Raw genomic sequence first — 20368 nt, 5'->3', positions numbered from 1 at the left:
CAATTCTAAGACACTTTTTTTGTATCTTAACATCTCTAAAAGTAGGATGCATCTTGTATCATATGACATCAATCACATCAAGTCACAGTTGTGACTGGCTATGTGAAACCATTTGATAAGTAAGCTCTGGTAGGATCAAGCATCAAAGCAACTCAAGGCCAATGAAATATGCCATTATACAAATCTTCTTAATTTCTTTGAAGATCCACCAACACTGAACACTAAATCTACTGAAAATCTATTCAGTTGGAGAAAAGTTTAGAGAAGAAAGATAAATCAGCCCATTTTTGTTATTCTCTCTACAAATGAAGTGAGGCTTCCTTTTGGAATTAAATGTCAAGAGTGTTTACCGCGGACTTTCAGTGGTTGGCAGATGGAGCACTTATCCAGTCACCTCTCCCTCCCTCCCTTTCAAAATGTGCGGAGGGAGGGAGGGGGGTGAGGAGGCAGGGAAGACAGAGGGAGGATCCGGTAAATGTAAACAGAAAACAAACCTGAAGGAAGGGATTTCAAATATGGAAACAAAGGGCAAACTGAAACCTATGGATGGATACAAAGGGGAACGAAACAGTAGACCAGAAAAAACACAAGATACCAGATGAGGCAGGAACATTCATCAGCCAGAAGAGCTGAGCTAAAGAAAGCCAAACAAAAAACTAGGGAGTCTTCCTCCAGAGACATAAACTGAATGTCTGACAGGAGCAAAGGCTTCTAACATGAGGGTGAGGATTCCAGAGTACAAAGCTCCACATGTGCCAGCATGGTGAGAACGGGTGAGGAAAGCATTGGAAAGGCTAACTCTGAAACTATTCCTTTGAAACTTTAAGAACCCCTGTCGATAAGACCCCACTAGACACACAGCAAGCACCATCCCCCACCCCCCAACAAGCCTTCCCAATCAGAGAGACACTTCTCAGAAACACTAACATACATATGGGCAAGGGTAAAAGTATAAGTAGCTCACTGCAGCTATGCAGAATTACCAAGTCAGATCTTCATTTTTATAGTAAAAAAGTGCCATCCAGATGTACAACGAAAACCAAAAGCATGAAGGAGAGACACCAAGCATGGGGTGGGGGCCAGAGGAGACTGTAACCCCAGAGAAAATAAATAAATAATGAAGAAGCCAGAACGGAACTCTAAAAATGAACTTTGTATTTATAAAAGAAGAACTGAATGCTGTAAAATGGTAACAACCAGAGAACATAAGCAGGCACTCAGAAATTAAAAGTATCAATGGCAAAAATAGAAGGAAGTTACAAACAAATAAAAACATGTGCATGTGTGTGGACACAGTAAACAAAAGCACAATGAAGACACAGGACTTTATACTCCTTTGCCTGTGGCCAAGAAATTGTGTCAGTTGGGGAAGATCATCTTACTGGCTCTGCTCTACCGCCCCAAGTTGCTGACCCCTGGTTTATCTCAAACACAAAGCAGGGGCCTGAGCTGGTCAACCTCTATTAAAGGAGTACTAAATGGGTTAACGAAAAGTTACTTTTGCACGATTTTCAAAATATTTCTCTAGTGATATAGCTTTAGAAATTACATAGTTCCTTTTAGGGTACAAGATAGACTGTCATTAAAACAAAAAGCAGAAATAATCCTTCCATGAGGTAATTTAATTTTTAACTATTATTTTCCTAAAGTTATTTGTATTTTAAAATATTTGACTTACCCATCCAATGGCCTCAAACATTTTCAAATCAAGTGGATCACCAGAAAGTACTCCTTCAATTTTTGTAAGTGAATGACAAGTAGCCAAACAAGCAACAAACTGGGATTTTACCAACATCTCATTGCACACATTTTCTTCTGGTGAAAGAAATCTAGGCAGAAGATACACTGAATTAGTTTCATAAATCCTAAGATTCAAGATAATATTCTAACATGGCTTTTCTGGTTTTGTAATTTAAAAAATATATATATTTTAAATCCCAAACCAAGCTTCTAAGAAAGAGAAACTGCCAAGTGCCAGAAATACCGAGAAAAGAAAACCAGAGGGGTAACAAACTTGAGCTGATGCTATGGCTGCTGAGGGGATGAAGGCAGGAGGCCATCTCAGTAAACTAAGAACTTGGGATTTAATACCCACAAAAGGACAGGAAACCAAGCTTGGCCCCATGCAAAGTGGGAAGCTGGTACTGAAAGGATCCCTCCGACTCAGGAAAGTCAGTACTCTTGAAGAGCTACACACTCTTGGGAAAAGGGCTGACGAGAAAAAATTCACCCACAGACCTAAAGGCATTAATTATGAGTAAGTTTGTCTATTTCCTAACCCAAAGTCCAAGAAAATAGCTAATATCTGCATAATATTTACTACGAACCAGGCATTATTCTAAGAACTTTAAATTTATTGACCCATTATCCTCACACTATACAAAGGTGTTTTATTACCCCCATTATAGATGAGAAAACTGAAGCAGGGTGTTTAAGTGACTTGTCCCAGGTTACACAGCCCATAAGTAGCAGAGCAAGGATTGAAACACAGGAGGTCAGTTAAAGCCTGTATGACACCGTTGATTACCACTGGGGCTCTTAGCCAAGCAAAGTCAGAACTTCTCCAGCGGGGAGCTCAAAGAAAAATTCTGTTAAGAATGAGTCCATAATTTAAAGATGTGCTAGCAAGCAATTCACCAAGAGTGTCAACAGACATAACAAAGACAGAATTAGAATCCTATAAATTTGGCCAGGAACAGTGGCTGATGCCTGTCATCCCAGCGTTTTGGGAGGCTGAGGCAGGAGGATCATTTGAGACCAGGAGTTCAAAACCAGCCTGGGAAATATATCGAGACACCCATCCCTATTTTTAAAACAAAAAAAATAAAGAATCCCATAAGTTTAAGATAACAGAATGGCAAATCTGAAAGAACGCAAAAAGGGCATTTTAAAATTAGACTTAGAAAAAGAATAAGACACTGTAAATGCGAGAGTGGGGGTGGGAGCAGACTTGGAAAGAACCAAGTAAACTGTCTCGTCCAACACATAGTTAGGAGTCCCAGAAGGAGAGAAAACAAAACACAAGGAAAAGGCTATAATAGAAGTAAAAAAGGCCTGAAAATTTTCCAGAATTTATGAAAAACATGAATGCATGAAATCAAGAAGCTTCATGAATCCTGTACACACAAATAAAAAGATCACGGTGAATCTGCAGAAATTAAGGGTGAAGAAATATTCTTCAAGCAACCAGAGAGAAAAAAGATTACTAAAGAGACTAAGATTTATCAGTACCAATTAACAAAAGGTATTAAGAGAAATGAAATCACACGTTCAAAGTACTGAGAGAACACAAGTGTCAAACCTAGAAATCTGTACAGTTACAAGACCACCCAAGAGTGACAGTGGGCTGCTCTGCCTAGGGAGGAGCCATTCTTTAGGCCTTCACTTTCTTAACAAACTCACCTTCACTAAAAAAAAAAAAAAAAAAGGAAAAAGAAAAATAAATTGACAGTGAAACAAAGCAAATGAATGTAGTTACAGAAGATGGCAATTTTTACAAGATGCAATGGTTAAGATATTTGTATACCTAGGTAAATCTAAGCATGCAGAACATGTAAGACCAAAATCATAATCAGAAAAGATTATGCAACAAATACATATAGAAACAGAGGAGAATAACCAAAAGTATTTTACAGTCCATAGGTTTGTTTTGGGAGGCAGGGGGTTGGTTGAAAGGCAGTATTGACACCCATGAACTTTAACTATAAATATTGATAATGTAAGAACAAGCAGTGTAAGATTAGGATGCACAAACTGAGAAAAGGAGAGACAAAATGAGAATATGAAAATGTGTATGTAAATTGGGGGAGCAATGGTAGAAATAATTTCAAATATATCTGAATAAACGTGCACATCATGGCACAGAAAGACTGAAAAGTAAACAGGTGACAAAACACATACTAGGCAAACATCAGGCAAAAGAAAGCTGGTATAGAGCTACATAATTATAAGACAAGAGAGAATTGAAGGCAGCATGCACTACTAGGGATAAGAAAGGTCGCAATGTGACATACTATTTTCCAAGACATAACAACTCTTGAAATTACATTAGCCAAACAATACTGTCTCTCAAGCTATATAAACCAAAATTTAGCAGACTTTTGGGGCGGAGCGAAGATATAAACAAAACTACCGGAGTAAAACTTTTGAGCTTCAAAAAGCAACAGAAACAAAAGTAAAGAGATGAGCCAGAGACTAGTGGGATAACTTTCAATACACAGTATTGAAAAAGATTACTATCCAGGAAATAAAAAAGACCGCTAACAAATGAATAAGATAGACTTCACATGAGGATATAAACACACAATACACAGAAGAATGCTAAATGACCCTCCCTCCAAAATTGTGAAAAGATGCTCAATTTTATAAGAAACGAGAAGAATGTAAGTAAAACCACAATGTAATACTCATATCCATCCATCTGACAAAAATTACAAGTCTGACAATATTAAGTTTGGCAACAATGTGGAGCAAAAAGATCTTTATCCACTGAAAGAGAAAGTAGAAGTAAGCTGAAGCTGTGCCCATGCTATGGCCCAGCATTCCATTTACAGGGATCTAGCATACTGAAACTCAGCCACATGCCTTCAAGGAGCTGTGTGTAAGAACTTTAATTGCAGCACCATTTGTAACAGTGCAGAGAAAAAAGAAGAAAAAACAGAATTGTCCCTTAGTAGAAGGTCAGACAAGGTTTAATCATACAACGGAATAAGACAGAGCAGTTAAAATTGATAAACTAGATCTGCACATATCAACATGGATAAATCCTGAAAACAACGTTTAGAGAGGGGAAAAAAGCAGCAAAACATATGTACAGTGTATCATTCATGGATACTTATTTATAGATTTATACTTAGAAAAAATATAAAATACGCAAAAATAATTTCAGAATTGCAGTAGGAATTGGGGAAGGGATAGAGTGGGACTTTGGCAATTTCTATAATATTTTAATCTTTTAAAGGAAGAGATCTGAAGCAAATATGGCAACATGTCCACAGTTTAATCCTGGTGTGGGTACATCGTTGTCTGTTACATTACTTCCTGTATGTTTGAATGTTGCATATGATACAATATTAAAAATAAACTAATAAACTATCAAGTCTAACTAATGTTTACCGTGCATTTTCCACTCGTTGAATCCCCCAAAGATCTAAACCATCTTCAGTTAGAGTTCCAGTCTAAAAAACAAAAAAGCACACATGCACAAAGTATGGATGATGCCTCAAAAAAACCCAAAACAGAAAAATAAAAAACCACCACACAGCATTAGAAACTATGCTACATATAACATGATGGAGTTCTACAGAGTTAAAAAAAAGAAACAGGTGAGATCCCTGATAGAGAATGGCTTCCAGGACATATGGCTAAAGTGGGAAAGGGGGTGCAAACAACGCTCACAAGTCTTCTACATAAGGGGAGAGAGGGGTATATATTTATGTGCTTATACTATCAAAAAAAATCAACGGAAGGATGCATCAATTAACCTATCTTATCAATCAACAAAGGATGCCCATAAAGGAAGGAAGGGTTACTGTACAGGGAGAGCCAAGAGGAACAGGTTAAAGTCTATCAGGAGGAAGCAACTGGCCAAATCCACAAGGTAAATGACCTGGTTTCTTCAACAAAATAATTGGAGATAAGGGGCAAGTAAAGGCAAATGTTACATGTTAATTGTAAGCAATGCAATCCCTATTTGGATTCTGACTGAAAAGTCAATTAGTAAAAATTTGAGATTTGAGGAAATCTCAACTGGATATTAGAAAAACTAAAGAACTGCTAATTCTGTTCAATGTGATAGTGGTATTTTAAATATCTTATCCTCCAGACACATATTGAGGGAGTTATGGGTGAAATAATTTGTCCCCTTCAAAATGAGCAGATAGATAAAATAAGATGGACAATGTGTTGATAACTGATAAAGCTGGGTAATGAGTAAATGAGGGTTTATTACACATGTATCTTTTCTCCACTTTTGTCTGTTTAAAAATTTTAGTAAAGTTTCCAAAAAAGACAAGCATAAGTGAAATTTTTTGAACAGATAAATATGGAATAATCATGGCAGTATGTGACATATTTTTTTCTAACAGAGCATGTTTCCCATTTTTTCTGTAATAATGAAATGCACAAAAATCAAACTCGTATCACATCAGTTACCCAGAAAGTTTGATAGAAGATTTTTTGGTCAAAGTTTAATTCTCAGAAAACTTTAAAGAAAATTCCAGCTCAGGAAAGGAGAAACCTTTCTTTTTTTTTTTTTTTGAGACGGAGTCTCCCTCTGTGGCCCAGGCTGGAGTGCAGTGGTGCAATCTCGGTTCACTACAAGCTCCGCCTCCCGGGTACACGCCATTCTCCTGCCTCAGCTTCCCGAGTAGCTGGGACTACAGGTGCCCACCACCTCGCCCGGCTAGTTTTTTGTATTTTTTAGTAGAGACGGGGTTTCACCGGGTTAGCCAGGATGGTCTCAATCTCCTGACCTCGTGATCCGCCCGTCTTGGCCTCCCAAAGTGCTGGGATTACAGGCTTGAGCCACCACGCCCAGCCGAAAGGACAAACCTTTCTAAGAGGCAAGATATACTTCACACAGGTGCATAATTTGTCATTTTCACATAAAATCAGTGACCTTCATAATTCTGAAACATATTCAATAAAATCATATAGCAAACACTAAACATACACACTTACAAGCCAATAAAATCATAATAAATATGTGTATGGAGCCTATTGTGTTAAATAAGAATTACTATCCAAAAAATTAAAGATCACATAATCTTTACTACTACTACTACTACTACTGGGCCTAATTCTGGATATAATCAAGTTAACTGCAGCTCTGAGCAAATAAACAATATCCAAAGTATTAAAAATTGAGAAAATAAGAAATACAGCATGTCCTCAAATACCACTGTTTTGTTCGTTTTTTATAACATGATGGGGGCCAGTGGTGGGGAGAGCTGAGGCCCAGCCATGACCACTATCTACATGGAGTTTGCATGTTCTCTCCCTGTCTACGTGGGTTTCACTCCAGGTACTTCGGTTTCCTCCCACATTCAAAGCTATGCAAGTTAAGTGAACCAGCATATTTGAATGGTCCCAGTCTGAGCGAGTGTGAGTACACTCTGTGATAGATGGCATCCTGTCTAGGGCTGGTAACTGCCTTACTGCCTTGTTCCACCAGTTGCTGAGATAGGCTCCCACTACCCATGAGCCTAAAATAAAACAACTGGGTAAATAATTACCTTACTTATTTTTATTTCTTTCTAAATGAATGTATAGCTCATATTTATTTCAATGATTAGTATCACAAGTGTTTTAGATCCTTATTTAGAAGTTTGGCGATTTTCTGTTACCAAAATATGGCATAGGAACTGAAATCTCATTTGTATCAAGTAGCCTATGGTAAAACTGGTTTCATTTCATTGAAAGTTGTAGTTTCCAAGAACCTATCAGTAATGTTAAGTGACAACTTATGGTATAGAAATATGATGCATATACCAACTAAGTTGAGGAAAAGGAAAATTAGAGGAACATGACAGAATGTGTGCAAATTTGTTGACAAAGAAAATAAAAAACATTGATCTAAATATTTAAATGCTATAAAGTAACCTTTGAAAGTAACTATTAAACTGAACCAACCTTGTCAAAGCAAACAAGATTCAGCTGTCCACAAATATTTATTCTTTGGGGACTGATACAGAAAATACCGATTTTTTTCAGTCTTCTCTGAGCATACACAATACCAGCAGTCATTGCAGCGGGAAGTGCGGGGGGCACAGTGATCGTGATAATATCAAGAGACTCGATAATTATGACCCCAACTTGCACCTACAATTAACACAAAAATAAATGTCAAACCCCCAATATTATTTGCTGATTTAATATGGGTATTTCTTTAGTGAAAATCGGTAAGTCATTTTCAATTGTGTATTTCAATTTTATGTATGTGTGTGTATATATGTATCTATTAACCATTTATAATTTTTTCTTCAGATATTTCTGCAAAATAAAAAAGCTCAATGGATTATAGAATGACAGCTACTTTCAAAAGAAACTTATCTCATTTTCATAGCGCTACATACTTCACACATGACACACTTCAAAGCCAGTCAACAAGCTTTATCAGATATTGACTCAGCATGCACACACCTTACTGTGCCAGTCTCTGCTTCTGACAAGCTGTGCCTTCAATTAAATAATCAAAAATCATTTTAACACTGTATATTACATCTCAGAGGTAAAAAAGAGAAAATAAACCTTTTGGTGAGTATGTGGGTTTTTTTTTTTAAAGTCACAAGACCAAGTAAAAGATCATATAAACCAGAGCCATCCAAAAGAAGTGTCCTTTACAATGGAAATGTTCTATAGCTGGACTTTCTAGTATCATAACTACTAGCCTCATGACTGTGTTAGCATTAAATTAATTAAAATTAAATTAGTTTAAAATTTCAGTTCCTCATTCTCACTAGCCACATTTCAAATCCTCAACAGGCGCACGTGATAAACAATTGAGGTTCAAACCCTATTAAGAGTCCCACATATATACCTCATTTAAAATGCTGTTAATAATAGTATAGATAAATCCAATGCCAGCAACTGCCACAAGACATAGTAGAAACAAGTAGGCATCTCTGTAGAGTTTAAAATCAGTTGGTTTGGGATACAATATGGAACGAACAAGCTGTCCTTTGGAAGTACTAAATCCTATCAAGAAAAGAAAAGAATTATTTATATTTTTATAAGAAAATGAAAATTATCTCCCATAACAGAATCTCTTTTATTTATTATTTATTTTTTTTTTTGAGACGGAGTCTCGCTCTGTCGCCCAGGCAGTGATGCAATCTCGGCAATCTCGACTCACTGCAAGCTCCGCCTCCCGGGTTCCCGCCATTCTCCTGCCTCAGCCTCCCAAGTAGCTGGGACTATAGGTGCCCGCCACCTCGCCCGGCTAGTTTTTTGTATTTTTTAGTAGAGACAGGGTTTCACCGGGTTAGCCAGGATGGTCTCGATCTCCTGACCTCATGATCCGTCCATCTCGGTCTCCCAAAGTGCTGGGATTACAGGCGTGAGCCACCACGCCCAGCCCAGAATCTCTTTTTAAACATTCAGTAGGTATCAAATATGCTGAAACATGCAAAAAGAGATTAATTAAGAGGTTTCCTACCTGTTCTAACAACTATGGCTTTGACGAGTTCTCCGGTGTAGAAACGAGTCTGAATAACAGTTGTCCCACAAAACAAAGTATGTCGTTTATGTGTTTCTGGATTATATAATTCATCTCCTATTCCTTTCACATCCACCGAAGGATTTGGCAAGTTAGTCTTTGTCACTGGAACACTTTCTCCTTTAAAAAAAAAAAACAGTTTACAGATTATTAAACGAAAGCACAGGAATCAATATCAAACACCAAAAAATATTGTTAAATATTTTAAAGGCTACCATACTGTTTACAATAATCACTAAGAGTTGTATATGTGGGTAACATGACTTAATTTTTTGTCTACCAATTTCCTCACAGAGAAGTATCAAATATTATCTCCCACAATAATTCCAGAAAGTGATTTGTGGCTCAAAGGTAGTATTTGTTTATATTTAGAAACAGCTGCGTTGTTCAGTTTCAAATAATTTCTAAAAAGATTAAGTAGTTGCTATAGTCCATGCACCTGTTTTCTTATCTCTAAGAACTAATGGTAACAGTGGAGAGCACTGTACAAGAGATGTGAGGGCCTAACCCTGACCCACCCCTACACACACATACACACACACACACACACACACACACAGAGAGAACAGAAAAGACAGGCAAAAAAGAGATGTGAAAATGAATAACATGGTGGTTCTCTCAACCACAGTCAAATTCTTTTTAAAATTAATTCTCTGTAGCAATCACATTTCTTGCTTCAAAGAAGGCATGTGTGTCAGATATGTAAAAGTTTGTGTGTGAGATATGTATGTGTTTGTGTTTTAAGACATGACTTAACAGTTTCAAAATGTATTACATATAAATCATTTTCTAACCAGACTATGACAATTAAGAAAAAACTCACAGGATTAAAATAAGATATTGGACAGGCACTGTGGCTCACACCTGTAATCCCAACACTTTGGGAGGCCAAGGTGGATGGATCACTTGAGGCCAGGAGCTTGCAACCAGCCTGGCCAACATGGTAAAGCCCTGTCTCTACTAAAAATGCAAAAATTAGCCACGCATGGTGGCACACACCTGTTAGTCCCAGCTACCCAGGAGGCTGAGGCATAAGATTTGCTTGAACCTGGTAGCGAAGGCTGCAGTGAGCCAAGATCACACCACTGCTCTCCATCCTGGGTGACAGAAAAAGGCTCTGTCTCAAAAAAAAAAAAAAAAAAAAAAAAAAAATCAAGCTCTATCTCAAGACCATGAATTTCCAAAGGGAAATCATTTTAAAGTCTGTATCTCCTCAGTTCAAGAAAAATATAAAAATCTTTCTTTTTTCCCACTTTTTACATTTCAAATGGGGAACCAAATACTGTATGCCACATTCTCTGTGGGAAGAGGCCTTCTTTTCACTTCCCTAACCATAAACCATTTCCTAGGGTCCAAAGAGTAGCCAGAGTCAGGCCAAGAGATGTGAACAACACTATAGCACAGTATCTAGTATTGCAGCTGAGTATAATGCAGAATTTCGTCTACTCAGAATTTTAAATCTAATATCCAACATACTCATGAGTAAAGACACAAATGACATAACTAATTTTGAAAAGGCTTAATCAGTAACTACTTAGTCATGATATATCATAAACAACTCATGTTGATATTTACTCATTTAGTTTACCTGTTAACATGCTTTCATTTACAATGCAGGTACCATTAATAAGTACAGCATCGCAAGGCATTATTGTCCCATTTAATGGAATGACCATGACATCTCCTGGCACAAGGTCGGTAGAAAAGATTTCTTCTATTTCTGAATTTAAAGAAAGAAAAATCTGAAAAAGATATTCTTTACTTTGGAAAAATACAGCAAATACTATTCAGAGGTCATCTGATCTCAATAAGAAGTTAATAATGTAATGCGGCAAAATAGAAAAAATCCAATAAATGGCAAGTTTTAACAAATAAGATTATTAGGCTAACAAAAGCATGGTGTGTCAGCTAGTCTCCTGCTAGGATACCAACTGTGCACAGGTGATGCCAAGTACCCTCTGACGAAGCGAGTAAGTGTGTTTCAACATTCATGATAACTGTCCATGATAAATGTTGACTATTAGCCTAAGGAAGAGACACAATGAGTACACAAAGGAGATTCCTGTGAAACAGGTCAAACAAACTCAGATTTCTATAATCCCCTGAAAACAAAAGGAAGCACTAGAAAACTTAGCACATTTTCTTTTCAACAGCGTATCTATATTCCTTTTCTCATTGCCACTATTTATAACCTTCAAGTCTCACTGCCTCCTCAATATTCCTAAATTACTTTTTAGATATTATTTTAAATATGAGTAAATTCATTAAACAAATTAAACACTGTATATTTTATCTAGTTCATTACTTCCTTACAAATTTAAGTTAGTGAAACACTTTTTTAAAAGATCTTCCCTCTGGTCGAGTTGGTGTTTGAAAAAAAGAAAAATGAAAATGAAAAGATCTTCCAAAGGGTAAAAAGGTTTTCTTCAGAGTCACCTTATATGCAGGTATTCTCTCTCTTTTCCTCTCATTCTCTAACACCCTCCCTCTCCCTGCCCAAGTTTAACACTGTGCTCAGAAGACAGTCACACTAGTTTATAAATGGAGATGGATGAGAAGAAATCTACTGTTTGTGATGTTAGCCTGGAAGACAAATACTCTCTTTCCTTATTTTAAAAAAGGAAGTAATTTACTAAATTATGAGGGAAAAACTTTTAAAGAATGACATTCAGTACATAGTAGATATATCGATCTTCATTTAAAAACTAAGATCCCTTCTTTTAAAAATTCGGTTTTTCTTTAAAAAGAAAATAAACCATTCCTCAGATGGGAAGAAAAAAGTAAAAATTTGACTTTTCTTAAAGCTTTTAAATGCCACTTGGAAGTTCTACTCCTTTTAGGTGTACCAGAAAACAAGGTATTGATGATATGTAAGACCATACAGAGTGGGAAAGGAAGATTCAAGTTGAATAGTGTCTGCCCTAGCGTCCCCACTATCTTCAGCAAGAGCAGAACAAGAAGAGGAGAGGCATCAGTAAGCTACACATTTTAGACTTCAACTAAGGGAGGCAGATCTTCCCAGCTAGAGTAGCAGGTGGCCAGGAAGCACAGGGAAGGAAGCAATCTCTTGGGTGTAGTTTGAGTCAAGAAAATGGAGACTGATTTGGTGTTCTGAGTAAATCAAAGCGGCTTCTGCCTCCAAGGCCCATGATGCTGTGCTGCCTCCTTTACAAACTCTTCAACATCTTGCCAGACAAGTTACATGTCCAAAACATTACCCTTCTTACAAGTCTGCTTCTCTTCCAGAGTTTCATATTTAACTAAATAGCACCAACATCCACCCACCTAGCCAGACACCACTCCATGGCCTCACATACAATGTGGTAAATCCTGTTCAATAGTCACATTTCAGTATCTTTCGAACTCATTTCTTTTAATCTCCACAATCCCTACCTTGATTCAGGGGGTCGGGGGGTCACGCCTTCAGTATTACTCTCCTTTAAACCAGTCTGAATGTGGACACCAGAATGATTTTTTTCCAAAGGGCACGTACTTTATCACTCCTCTGTGTAAAACCCTTCGATGGCAGCTATGCATAGTGGCTCATGCCTGTAATCCCAGCACTCTGGGAGGCCAAGCCGGGCAGATCACTTGAGGCCAGGAGTACCAGACCAGTCTGGCCAACACGGTAACACCATTTCCACTAAAAACACAAAAATTAGCTGGGTGTGATGGTGTGCATGCCTGTAATCCCAGCACTTTGGAAGGCCGAGGCGGGTGGATCACTTGAGGCCAGGAGTTCGAGACCAGCCTGGCCAACATGGTAACACCCTATTTCTACTAAAAATATAAATACTGGCTGGGCGTGGTGGCACATGCCTGTAATCCCGGCTACTCAGGAGGCTGAGGCACAAGAATTCCTTGAACCTGGGAGGCGGAGGTTGCAGTGAGCCAGACTGCCACTGCACTCCAGCCTGGGAGGGAGACTCTATCTAAAAAATAAAATAAAATAAAATATAAAATAAAATAAAATAAAATAAAAAAATAATAATACCATTCAATGGCTTTCCACTGTCTTTTGGGCTGAGCCCAAACCCCTAACACATCTCAGAGAGCTGGCCATCATTTATAGTTGCTATATTTGTCATACTAAATTTCTTCTTTCAGTTCTCACAATGTCTACACAATCTCTAATTTCTAGGCCTCTGGGTATTTAGAACCCTCTTCTCTCCTTTTCTCAGCCTCCCCTTATCAACTTCTCACCTACCTCTTATTTGGCTAATTCAAATAATCACCACTTAAAAGCACTTAATCAAAGATGTCATCCCTGATACCTACAGTAAATGAGCTCCTCCTAATATATAAGTTGGCTGACTTCTCCTTATCACAGCATTTATCACACTTCACTGTTACTGTTATTATTGTTATCTCTACACCAAATCCCCAGAGCCCAGCACTGTGCCTGTTACATAGAAGAAAAATACAATTTTATATAAATAAATGAATTTGATACAAACTCAGGAACTGAAATACATACTTTTAGTTCTTAAAAAAATGAATGTATGTGCAAGGCAGAGTGGCTCAAGACTGTAATCTCAAGACTTTGGGAGACTGAGGCAGAAGGATCTCTTGAGCCCATGAATTCAAGGCGAGTATGGGCAACACAGTGAGACCTCGCCTCTCTAAAAAAAAAAAAAAAATTTAGCCAGGCATAGTGGCACAAGCCTGCAGTCCCAGCTACTTGGGAAGCTGAGACAGGAGGGTAAGTTGAGCCACTGCACTCAGGCCTGGGCAACAGTGAAACCCCATTGACTTAAACAAAAAAAAGGCCGGCTGCAGTGTGCAGTGGCTCAAACCTGTAATCCCAAAACTTTGGGAGGCCCAGGTGGGCAGATCACTCAGCCCAGAAGTTTTGAGACCAGCCTGGGCAACATGGCAAAAGCCTGTCTCTAAAAAAAAAAAAAAAAAGTACAAAAATTAGCTGGGCATGGTGGCACGCACCCGTAGTCCCAGCTACTCGGGAGACTAAAGTGGGAAGATTACTTGAGTCTGGGAGGTCAAGGCTGCAGTAAGCTGAGATTGCGCCTTTGCACTGTAGCCTGAGTGACAGAGACACTGACTCAATCGACTGATCAATCAGAGAATATATATGTATTAAACTTTGGGCTCACTTTACACATTATGCCTAACAGGTATCTTTTTTGATTTATTCTTCTAACATTCACTTCAATTACTTACCTTCATTTACTCTACAAACTGAAACTCTTACAGTGCTATGGGTTGCCACCATGTCATGCAACATAACATATTGCTGAAAGAGGAAAAAGAAGTTAAAAACTAGCCAATATGAACCCACTCAAGAAAAAAGCCAGAGTGCTAAAAAATAAGTTAATTCAATAAATGTATATCACTCCATCTTTATAAAATGTCGAGTCAGAAATTCAGATTATTCATTGTTTTAGTTCAAGACAAAACAAGAAGCACTTTTAACAGGATAGCCCTGAAAACAGTACCTTCCAGTATTCCAGTCTGTGATCAGCAACCACAGACCCCTATGGCCTCTAGACAGTCAAGTGGTAGAGTCGTGACTCTAAAAAGCACCTGCCATCCCCAACCTCCTACCCCGCAGAACAAAAAAGGGAGGGGGAGAAGGAGCACATATTCATGCAACTAAAATAATGACTGCACTGAGAATTTACATTGTGCCGAGTACTATTCTACACACTTTAGATGTTATTACAAAACACAAATAGAGTTGTGAAACCCATAATAAACTTGAACTTACCTTTCTAATGGAATACAGTGAGCTTAAGATTGATACTATGGACATAACCACAATAGCTAGAGCATAGTAATAGTATTCATCAGTGCTCCACAGTATAACACTGAACAGCTGGAAAATGTAAAATGGGTTGAGAACCTAAAAAACAAGATTTTAAAGTCAAACTGAATGAGATATTAATGACCACACAGATTGTCCACCTTTCCATTTGACAACTAACCAAAAAGATACAAATATGTACAGGATAAGTTCCATAGTATTCTACAGCAAAATGTACTTCCCTAAAAAGTAGGGCAGGCTGGGCGCGGCGGCTCACACCTGTAATCCCAGCACTTTGGGTGGCCGAGGCGGGCGGATCATGAGGTCAGGAGATGGAACCATCCTGGCTAACATGGTGAAACCCTGTCTCTACTAAAAGAATACAAAAAAATTAGCCAGGCGTGGAGGCGGGCACCTGTAGTCCCAGCTACTCAGGAGGCTGAGGCAGGAGAATGGTGTGAACCCAGGAGGCGGAGCTTGCAGTGAGCCAAGATAGTGCCACTGCACTCCAGACTGGGGGACAGAGCGAGACTCCGTCTCAAAAAAAAAAAAAGTAGGGCAATGTGCTATCATACTGTTATTATTATTAAACTATAATTTGGCTAAATAAGGTTAATTTAAATTACTGGCATCCATTTAGATTCATACCATCCAAATATAGACTCAGCTAGAAAAGGCTAGTAAGTGTACGATTTTAGCTATTCTGCAATCTGCCTTGGCAATAAGGACATTTATTTCCAACTACTGTGCTCTGGACTAATAGAATACAAAACTTTTTATGAAACTGAACAAATGTTTGCTTATTATAAACTCAAAACACAAATTTACTTATATGTCAAAAGTTCACTGGAGGCCAAAGGAAAGACAAATGTGAGTTAATGAGTTATGTAACTTTGCTTTCTCTAAGATAATAACTAAGTATTAATTTCTGAATGAAAAAGAGATAAAGGGAGCCCTTGGCAATGAACTTCATCTACCCAAAGGTCATGGTATTTTATCAATTTCATTAACCATCCCCCCCACCAATGTCTTAAAATTGATGCTTCTGTACTTTTCAAAGCACTTTCATATAGATATAGTTATAGTCTCATTTTACCTGGAAATCAAATGAGATAATTAGAAAACACTTATCCCAAGTTAATAGTTAAAGGAGCAACAGAGAGAATGTACTAAAGATCAGAGCTAGTTACTGATAGAACCACATTACAAAGCAGGCTTTCCAATTCCTAATCACTACACTATGCTATGCTCATAAGCAACATTACATGTCCACTCTCAGGAACTGATGAAAAACAATCTTACTTCTACTGAAAGTGTTCACCTAATACAACTAATTCTTGAGCTTTAGCCAAAAACCAGAATGAAGATTGGTGAACCTAACTCTGCCAGACATTCAACAGGTAATAAAAGCAAAACTAGACAAAATTTAAAGAATACATGCCCCAGATTCTTTCTCTATCAGAGTAAATTTCTTCGTCTTTACCTTCCAAGTAAAAATATGCAAAAAGAGGTTAGGAAAAACAAAACTAAGAATATCTTAATCACGACTCTTTCCAAATTGACAATTCATTGATCATGACTGTTGAGTTACATACAATAAATAGTCTTACCTCTTTAATTAGAAGCTTAAAAACAGAAGGCACTTTTACAGCAATTTCATTTACTCCATAAAGCAGTTTTCTATAACAGGAAAATACATTAATACTATTACATTATATAATAGTAGCATAATTTATGAAAGGCATTGTATTAGGTAAGGCTTAAACCACAGACTGTTCTTATTCATGTCTCCAAACACTTGTCTTCTATAATTCAAACTCTCTACCTACAGAATTTAAAACAAAGAAGTCAATAGTAGATACCTATACTGGTAGCATTTAACTTCATTTTGTCTCACATCTTTATGTGTGACAAGTATCTTTCCCACTAGTCTATAATACCATGTGAGCAAAAGGTTCTCTTTTGCATCCTTGAACACACTAGATCTTAACAATTTTGAATTACAATTAATTTTTTGCAAGAAACCAAATAAATTGGAGGGATCTTATTTTTTTAATACTGCACTAACAGTGTTTAGTTCAACACACTGTATGTTTGACTTTAAAAGAAAATGCTTTTAAAGTTTAAATGTTTCCACTTAATTCCTTATGTTACAGTAGTATTTTCTATATGATAGAGTAATTCTTGACTTTTACGAAGTGTAAGTCTAAATGAGTGAATTTTATGTTCTACCCCTTTGAAAGAACATGCTACAGAACTATAAGAAAATTTCCTATTGAATTTCAAAATGGCATTTATCTTTAAAATATGCAATACACTGGTGTATTTTTATGATTTAACAAGGAATAACACTATGAAGAAGATTACGTCTCCCAATTTACAATTTTTCATTACGGTGAATTTGAACTATCAATTGTAAGGCATACCATTATTATATGATCAAGAATGACACTTCACCAACTCTATAACACATCCCAATTTCAGAGATGTTAAAAAGGTGGAAAAATGTGCACCTGGGAACTGATGAAATATGGTACAATTTCAGGGATACCAACTCCAAAATATCAGCTTTCACATTTTTATAATTCTTAAACTGACAAGACAGTTTACCCAAATAAAATATCAATAAATTCTCAACTACTATGTCTGTAATATTTAAGTATCTGTTAATATGTACAACTATATGGTAAAGGGTTGACTATGTATACTACTGCTTTCAGGAATTTTGAGAAGATCTAACTTTAGTTGGATAAAAATTACCTGTAGGCATGCATCCCCTTTGTCAGTCCTGCACTATGCTTTTCATAAATTGACGTACAAGAAACACCTTCATCCAGTCCCCTAAATAAATCCAAAGTTTTTACTTTAAACAAAGTTTAAAATATCCAAATTTCTTAACGCCTCATTTTTCTATATGCCTGATTTTATAAAGGTGTGACTTCCTTACAAATGCTTAGAAACCCTTAACAAAAATTGAGATAACAAATGAGAATTTTTAAATCTCAAATTCTTAAGATAAACAATGACAAATCTAAGTCTCAAACCCAACTTCAAAACTATTCAATGTATTTATTGCAGGATAGATGAGATGGCTCTAAATACTCAAGTTTATATAATAATATCATTATCCTTAAGACTGTGCCAAAGCTGTAATAACTAAAATTAAAGTTTAAAATTTTAAGATAAAGTATAACTTGAGAATTCTAAACCAAAGATGAAAAAATTTTATTTAGCTACACAATTTCTCCTTTTCAATTTTAGAGTCAAACTAAGAATTTCTATTCATTGTCTTCCTTCTCCATAAAAGCATCAATTCAAACCCTTCCCTAATGCATACCTGGTTTGAAGTACAGAATTTATGAGTCACAGACAATGCCTAAAATCTGTAGTAATTACAAATGGGATTCAACTAACATATCTACTTTTTCCCAAAATGTCTTAATTACGCTTTTTTTTTTTTTTTTTTTGAGACAGAGTCTTGCTTTGCCGCCAGGCTGGAGTGCAGTGGCACGACCTCAGCTCACTGCAACCTCCACCTCCTGGGTTCAAGTGATTCTCCTGCCTCAGCCTCCTGAGTAGCTAGGACCACAGGCACATGTCACCACACCCAGCTAATTTTTGTATTTTTAGTAGAGAAGGGGTTTCACCATGTTGGCCAGAATGGTCTCGATCTCTTGATCTCAAGTGATCCACTTGCCTCGGCCTCCCAAAGTGCTGGGATAGCAGGCGTGAGTCACCACCCCATGCCTTAATTATGCTTATTTTAACTGAGATACCAGCTACAAAACTCTAAATAAAGCAAAGAGAGTCTTACATATACTTAATTTCAATCCTTTTTCACATTTTCCACATAGGAAAGCTAAGCTTCATAATTCACTGCAATCAGTGGAATAAGTTTAAATTTTTAAGTTTCTATGGCTGGCAAAATACACACAGTAAATATGTTTGACATTTCTTCCCACTGAATTTGATGACTTCTCCAGAAGGCAGCAGGGGCCAGTGCCAAGTAAAAAAAAAAGATTTTTTTTTTTTTAAACAAAATGATAGCCCATTGGCAATTTTCTTTGTTTTTTTGAAACGCAGTTTCGCTCTTCTGCCCACGCTGGAGCAGAGTGGTGCAATATTGGCTCACTGCAACCTCCGGCCCCCCGGGTTTGAGCAGTTCTCCTGCCTCAGTCTCCCAGTATTTGGGATTATAGCCATCCGTCACCAGGACCGGCTAATTGTTTTTTGTATTTTTAGTAGGGATGGGGTTTCACCATGTTGGCCAGGCTGGTCTTGAACTTCTCACCTCAGGTGATCCACCCACCTTGGCCTCTTCAAGTGCTAGAATTACAGGCATGAGACACTGCGCCTGGCCCAATTTTCTTTAAGGCAATAGTTCTTAATCAGGAATGGTTTTTAGAACTAGGCATGTAAAAATGCCCATGCCCATTCCAGAATGTTCCAATTCTTTAGTGTATCTGAGTAAAAAATCCAGGCATGAATATTTTATTTTTTACTTCCAACAGAAACCTACAGATATGAATATTTTAGATGTTCATAACATGATTTTCTTTTTACCGCTAAAATTAAGAATTCCTTTGGCACTCTAAAGCAACGATATTAATGAGTATTTATAATAATCATTCTAAGAGCAATAAAATAGAATCTTAATTTGTACTTATATAACTTAAATCCTCAATTAAAAATAAAGGAATTACTACAGCTTGCCCCATTCTTTATCTACAAAGTAAAATTAATTTCTATTTGCCTATTACTCTACTCCTCAAGTACCACAGGCTCCAAGTGTCAGTAAACTAACAGGTAATGATCCAGATATTCTAAGTTAAGACACAGGCTATGAGGTATACTCAAAATCACTTTGAGGTGCAACAGGTAAGAACTCAGACTCAGTAGACTTTGGCATCATACTGATTCTAAATTTCATGTAAACTCTGCCATGGTGCAAGCTGCGGTGGGACTTATTTTAAAATGGCTAATAAGCCTTCAAACAGCAACAGGGAGTTGTTAATTAATACGTGAATAGAAATTTAAAACCGCAGCAATTTTATGAATACTAGAATGGACTCTTTTCTACCTAGAATGGTTTCAGGATATTCAAAGTATAATCCAAACAAAACGAAGATACTTACTTTAAGAAATCAAAATTGTGAATAGTATCATTCCAGAAATATTTTACACTATGATGGGTGAAATAACGAATCTGTGGAACACAAATAAATGTTACACCAAAAAGCATATCATCACTTGTGACAAGTAATCTGTTACTTCTTTTTTTTTTTTTTGAGACGAAGTCTTGCTCTGTCGGCCGGGCTGGAGTGCAGTGGCCGGATCTCAGCTCACTGCAAGCTCTGCCTCCCGGGTTTACGCCATTCTCCTGCCTCAGC

The 20368-nt window shown here is 37.2% G+C and overlaps 1 protein-coding gene across 1 annotated transcript in view; it reads right to left on the bottom strand.

Annotated features, from left to right (window-relative positions):
• Positions 1-20368, bottom strand: part of ATP13A3 (ATPase type 13A3) — a 65982-nt gene that overhangs the window by 36484 nt on the left and 9130 nt on the right. The window contains exons 3-13 of the mRNA XM_011961256.1: positions 20114-20184; positions 17739-17819; positions 16589-16658; positions 14943-15077; positions 14396-14468; positions 10806-10937; positions 9158-9337; positions 8540-8697; positions 7633-7821; positions 5116-5177; positions 1679-1829 (exon numbers count right to left, since the gene is read on the bottom strand). Of these exons, the coding sequence (XP_011816646.1) occupies positions 1679-1829; positions 5116-5177; positions 7633-7821; positions 8540-8697; positions 9158-9337; positions 10806-10937; positions 14396-14468; positions 14943-15077; positions 16589-16658; positions 17739-17819; positions 20114-20184 (1302 nt within the window). The remainder of the gene's footprint in view (positions 1-1678; positions 1830-5115; positions 5178-7632; positions 7822-8539; positions 8698-9157; positions 9338-10805; positions 10938-14395; positions 14469-14942; positions 15078-16588; positions 16659-17738; positions 17820-20113; positions 20185-20368) is intronic.

Source organism: Colobus angolensis, unplaced genomic scaffold (assembly GCF_000951035.1).
Source record: "Colobus angolensis palliatus isolate OR3802 unplaced genomic scaffold, Cang.pa_1.0 Scaffold54, whole genome shotgun sequence".
Classification (NCBI taxonomy): domain Eukaryota; kingdom Metazoa; phylum Chordata; class Mammalia; order Primates; family Cercopithecidae; genus Colobus; species Colobus angolensis.
The sequence above is the reverse complement of the archived record's forward strand: the minus strand, read 5'-3'. Positions and strand labels throughout refer to the sequence as shown.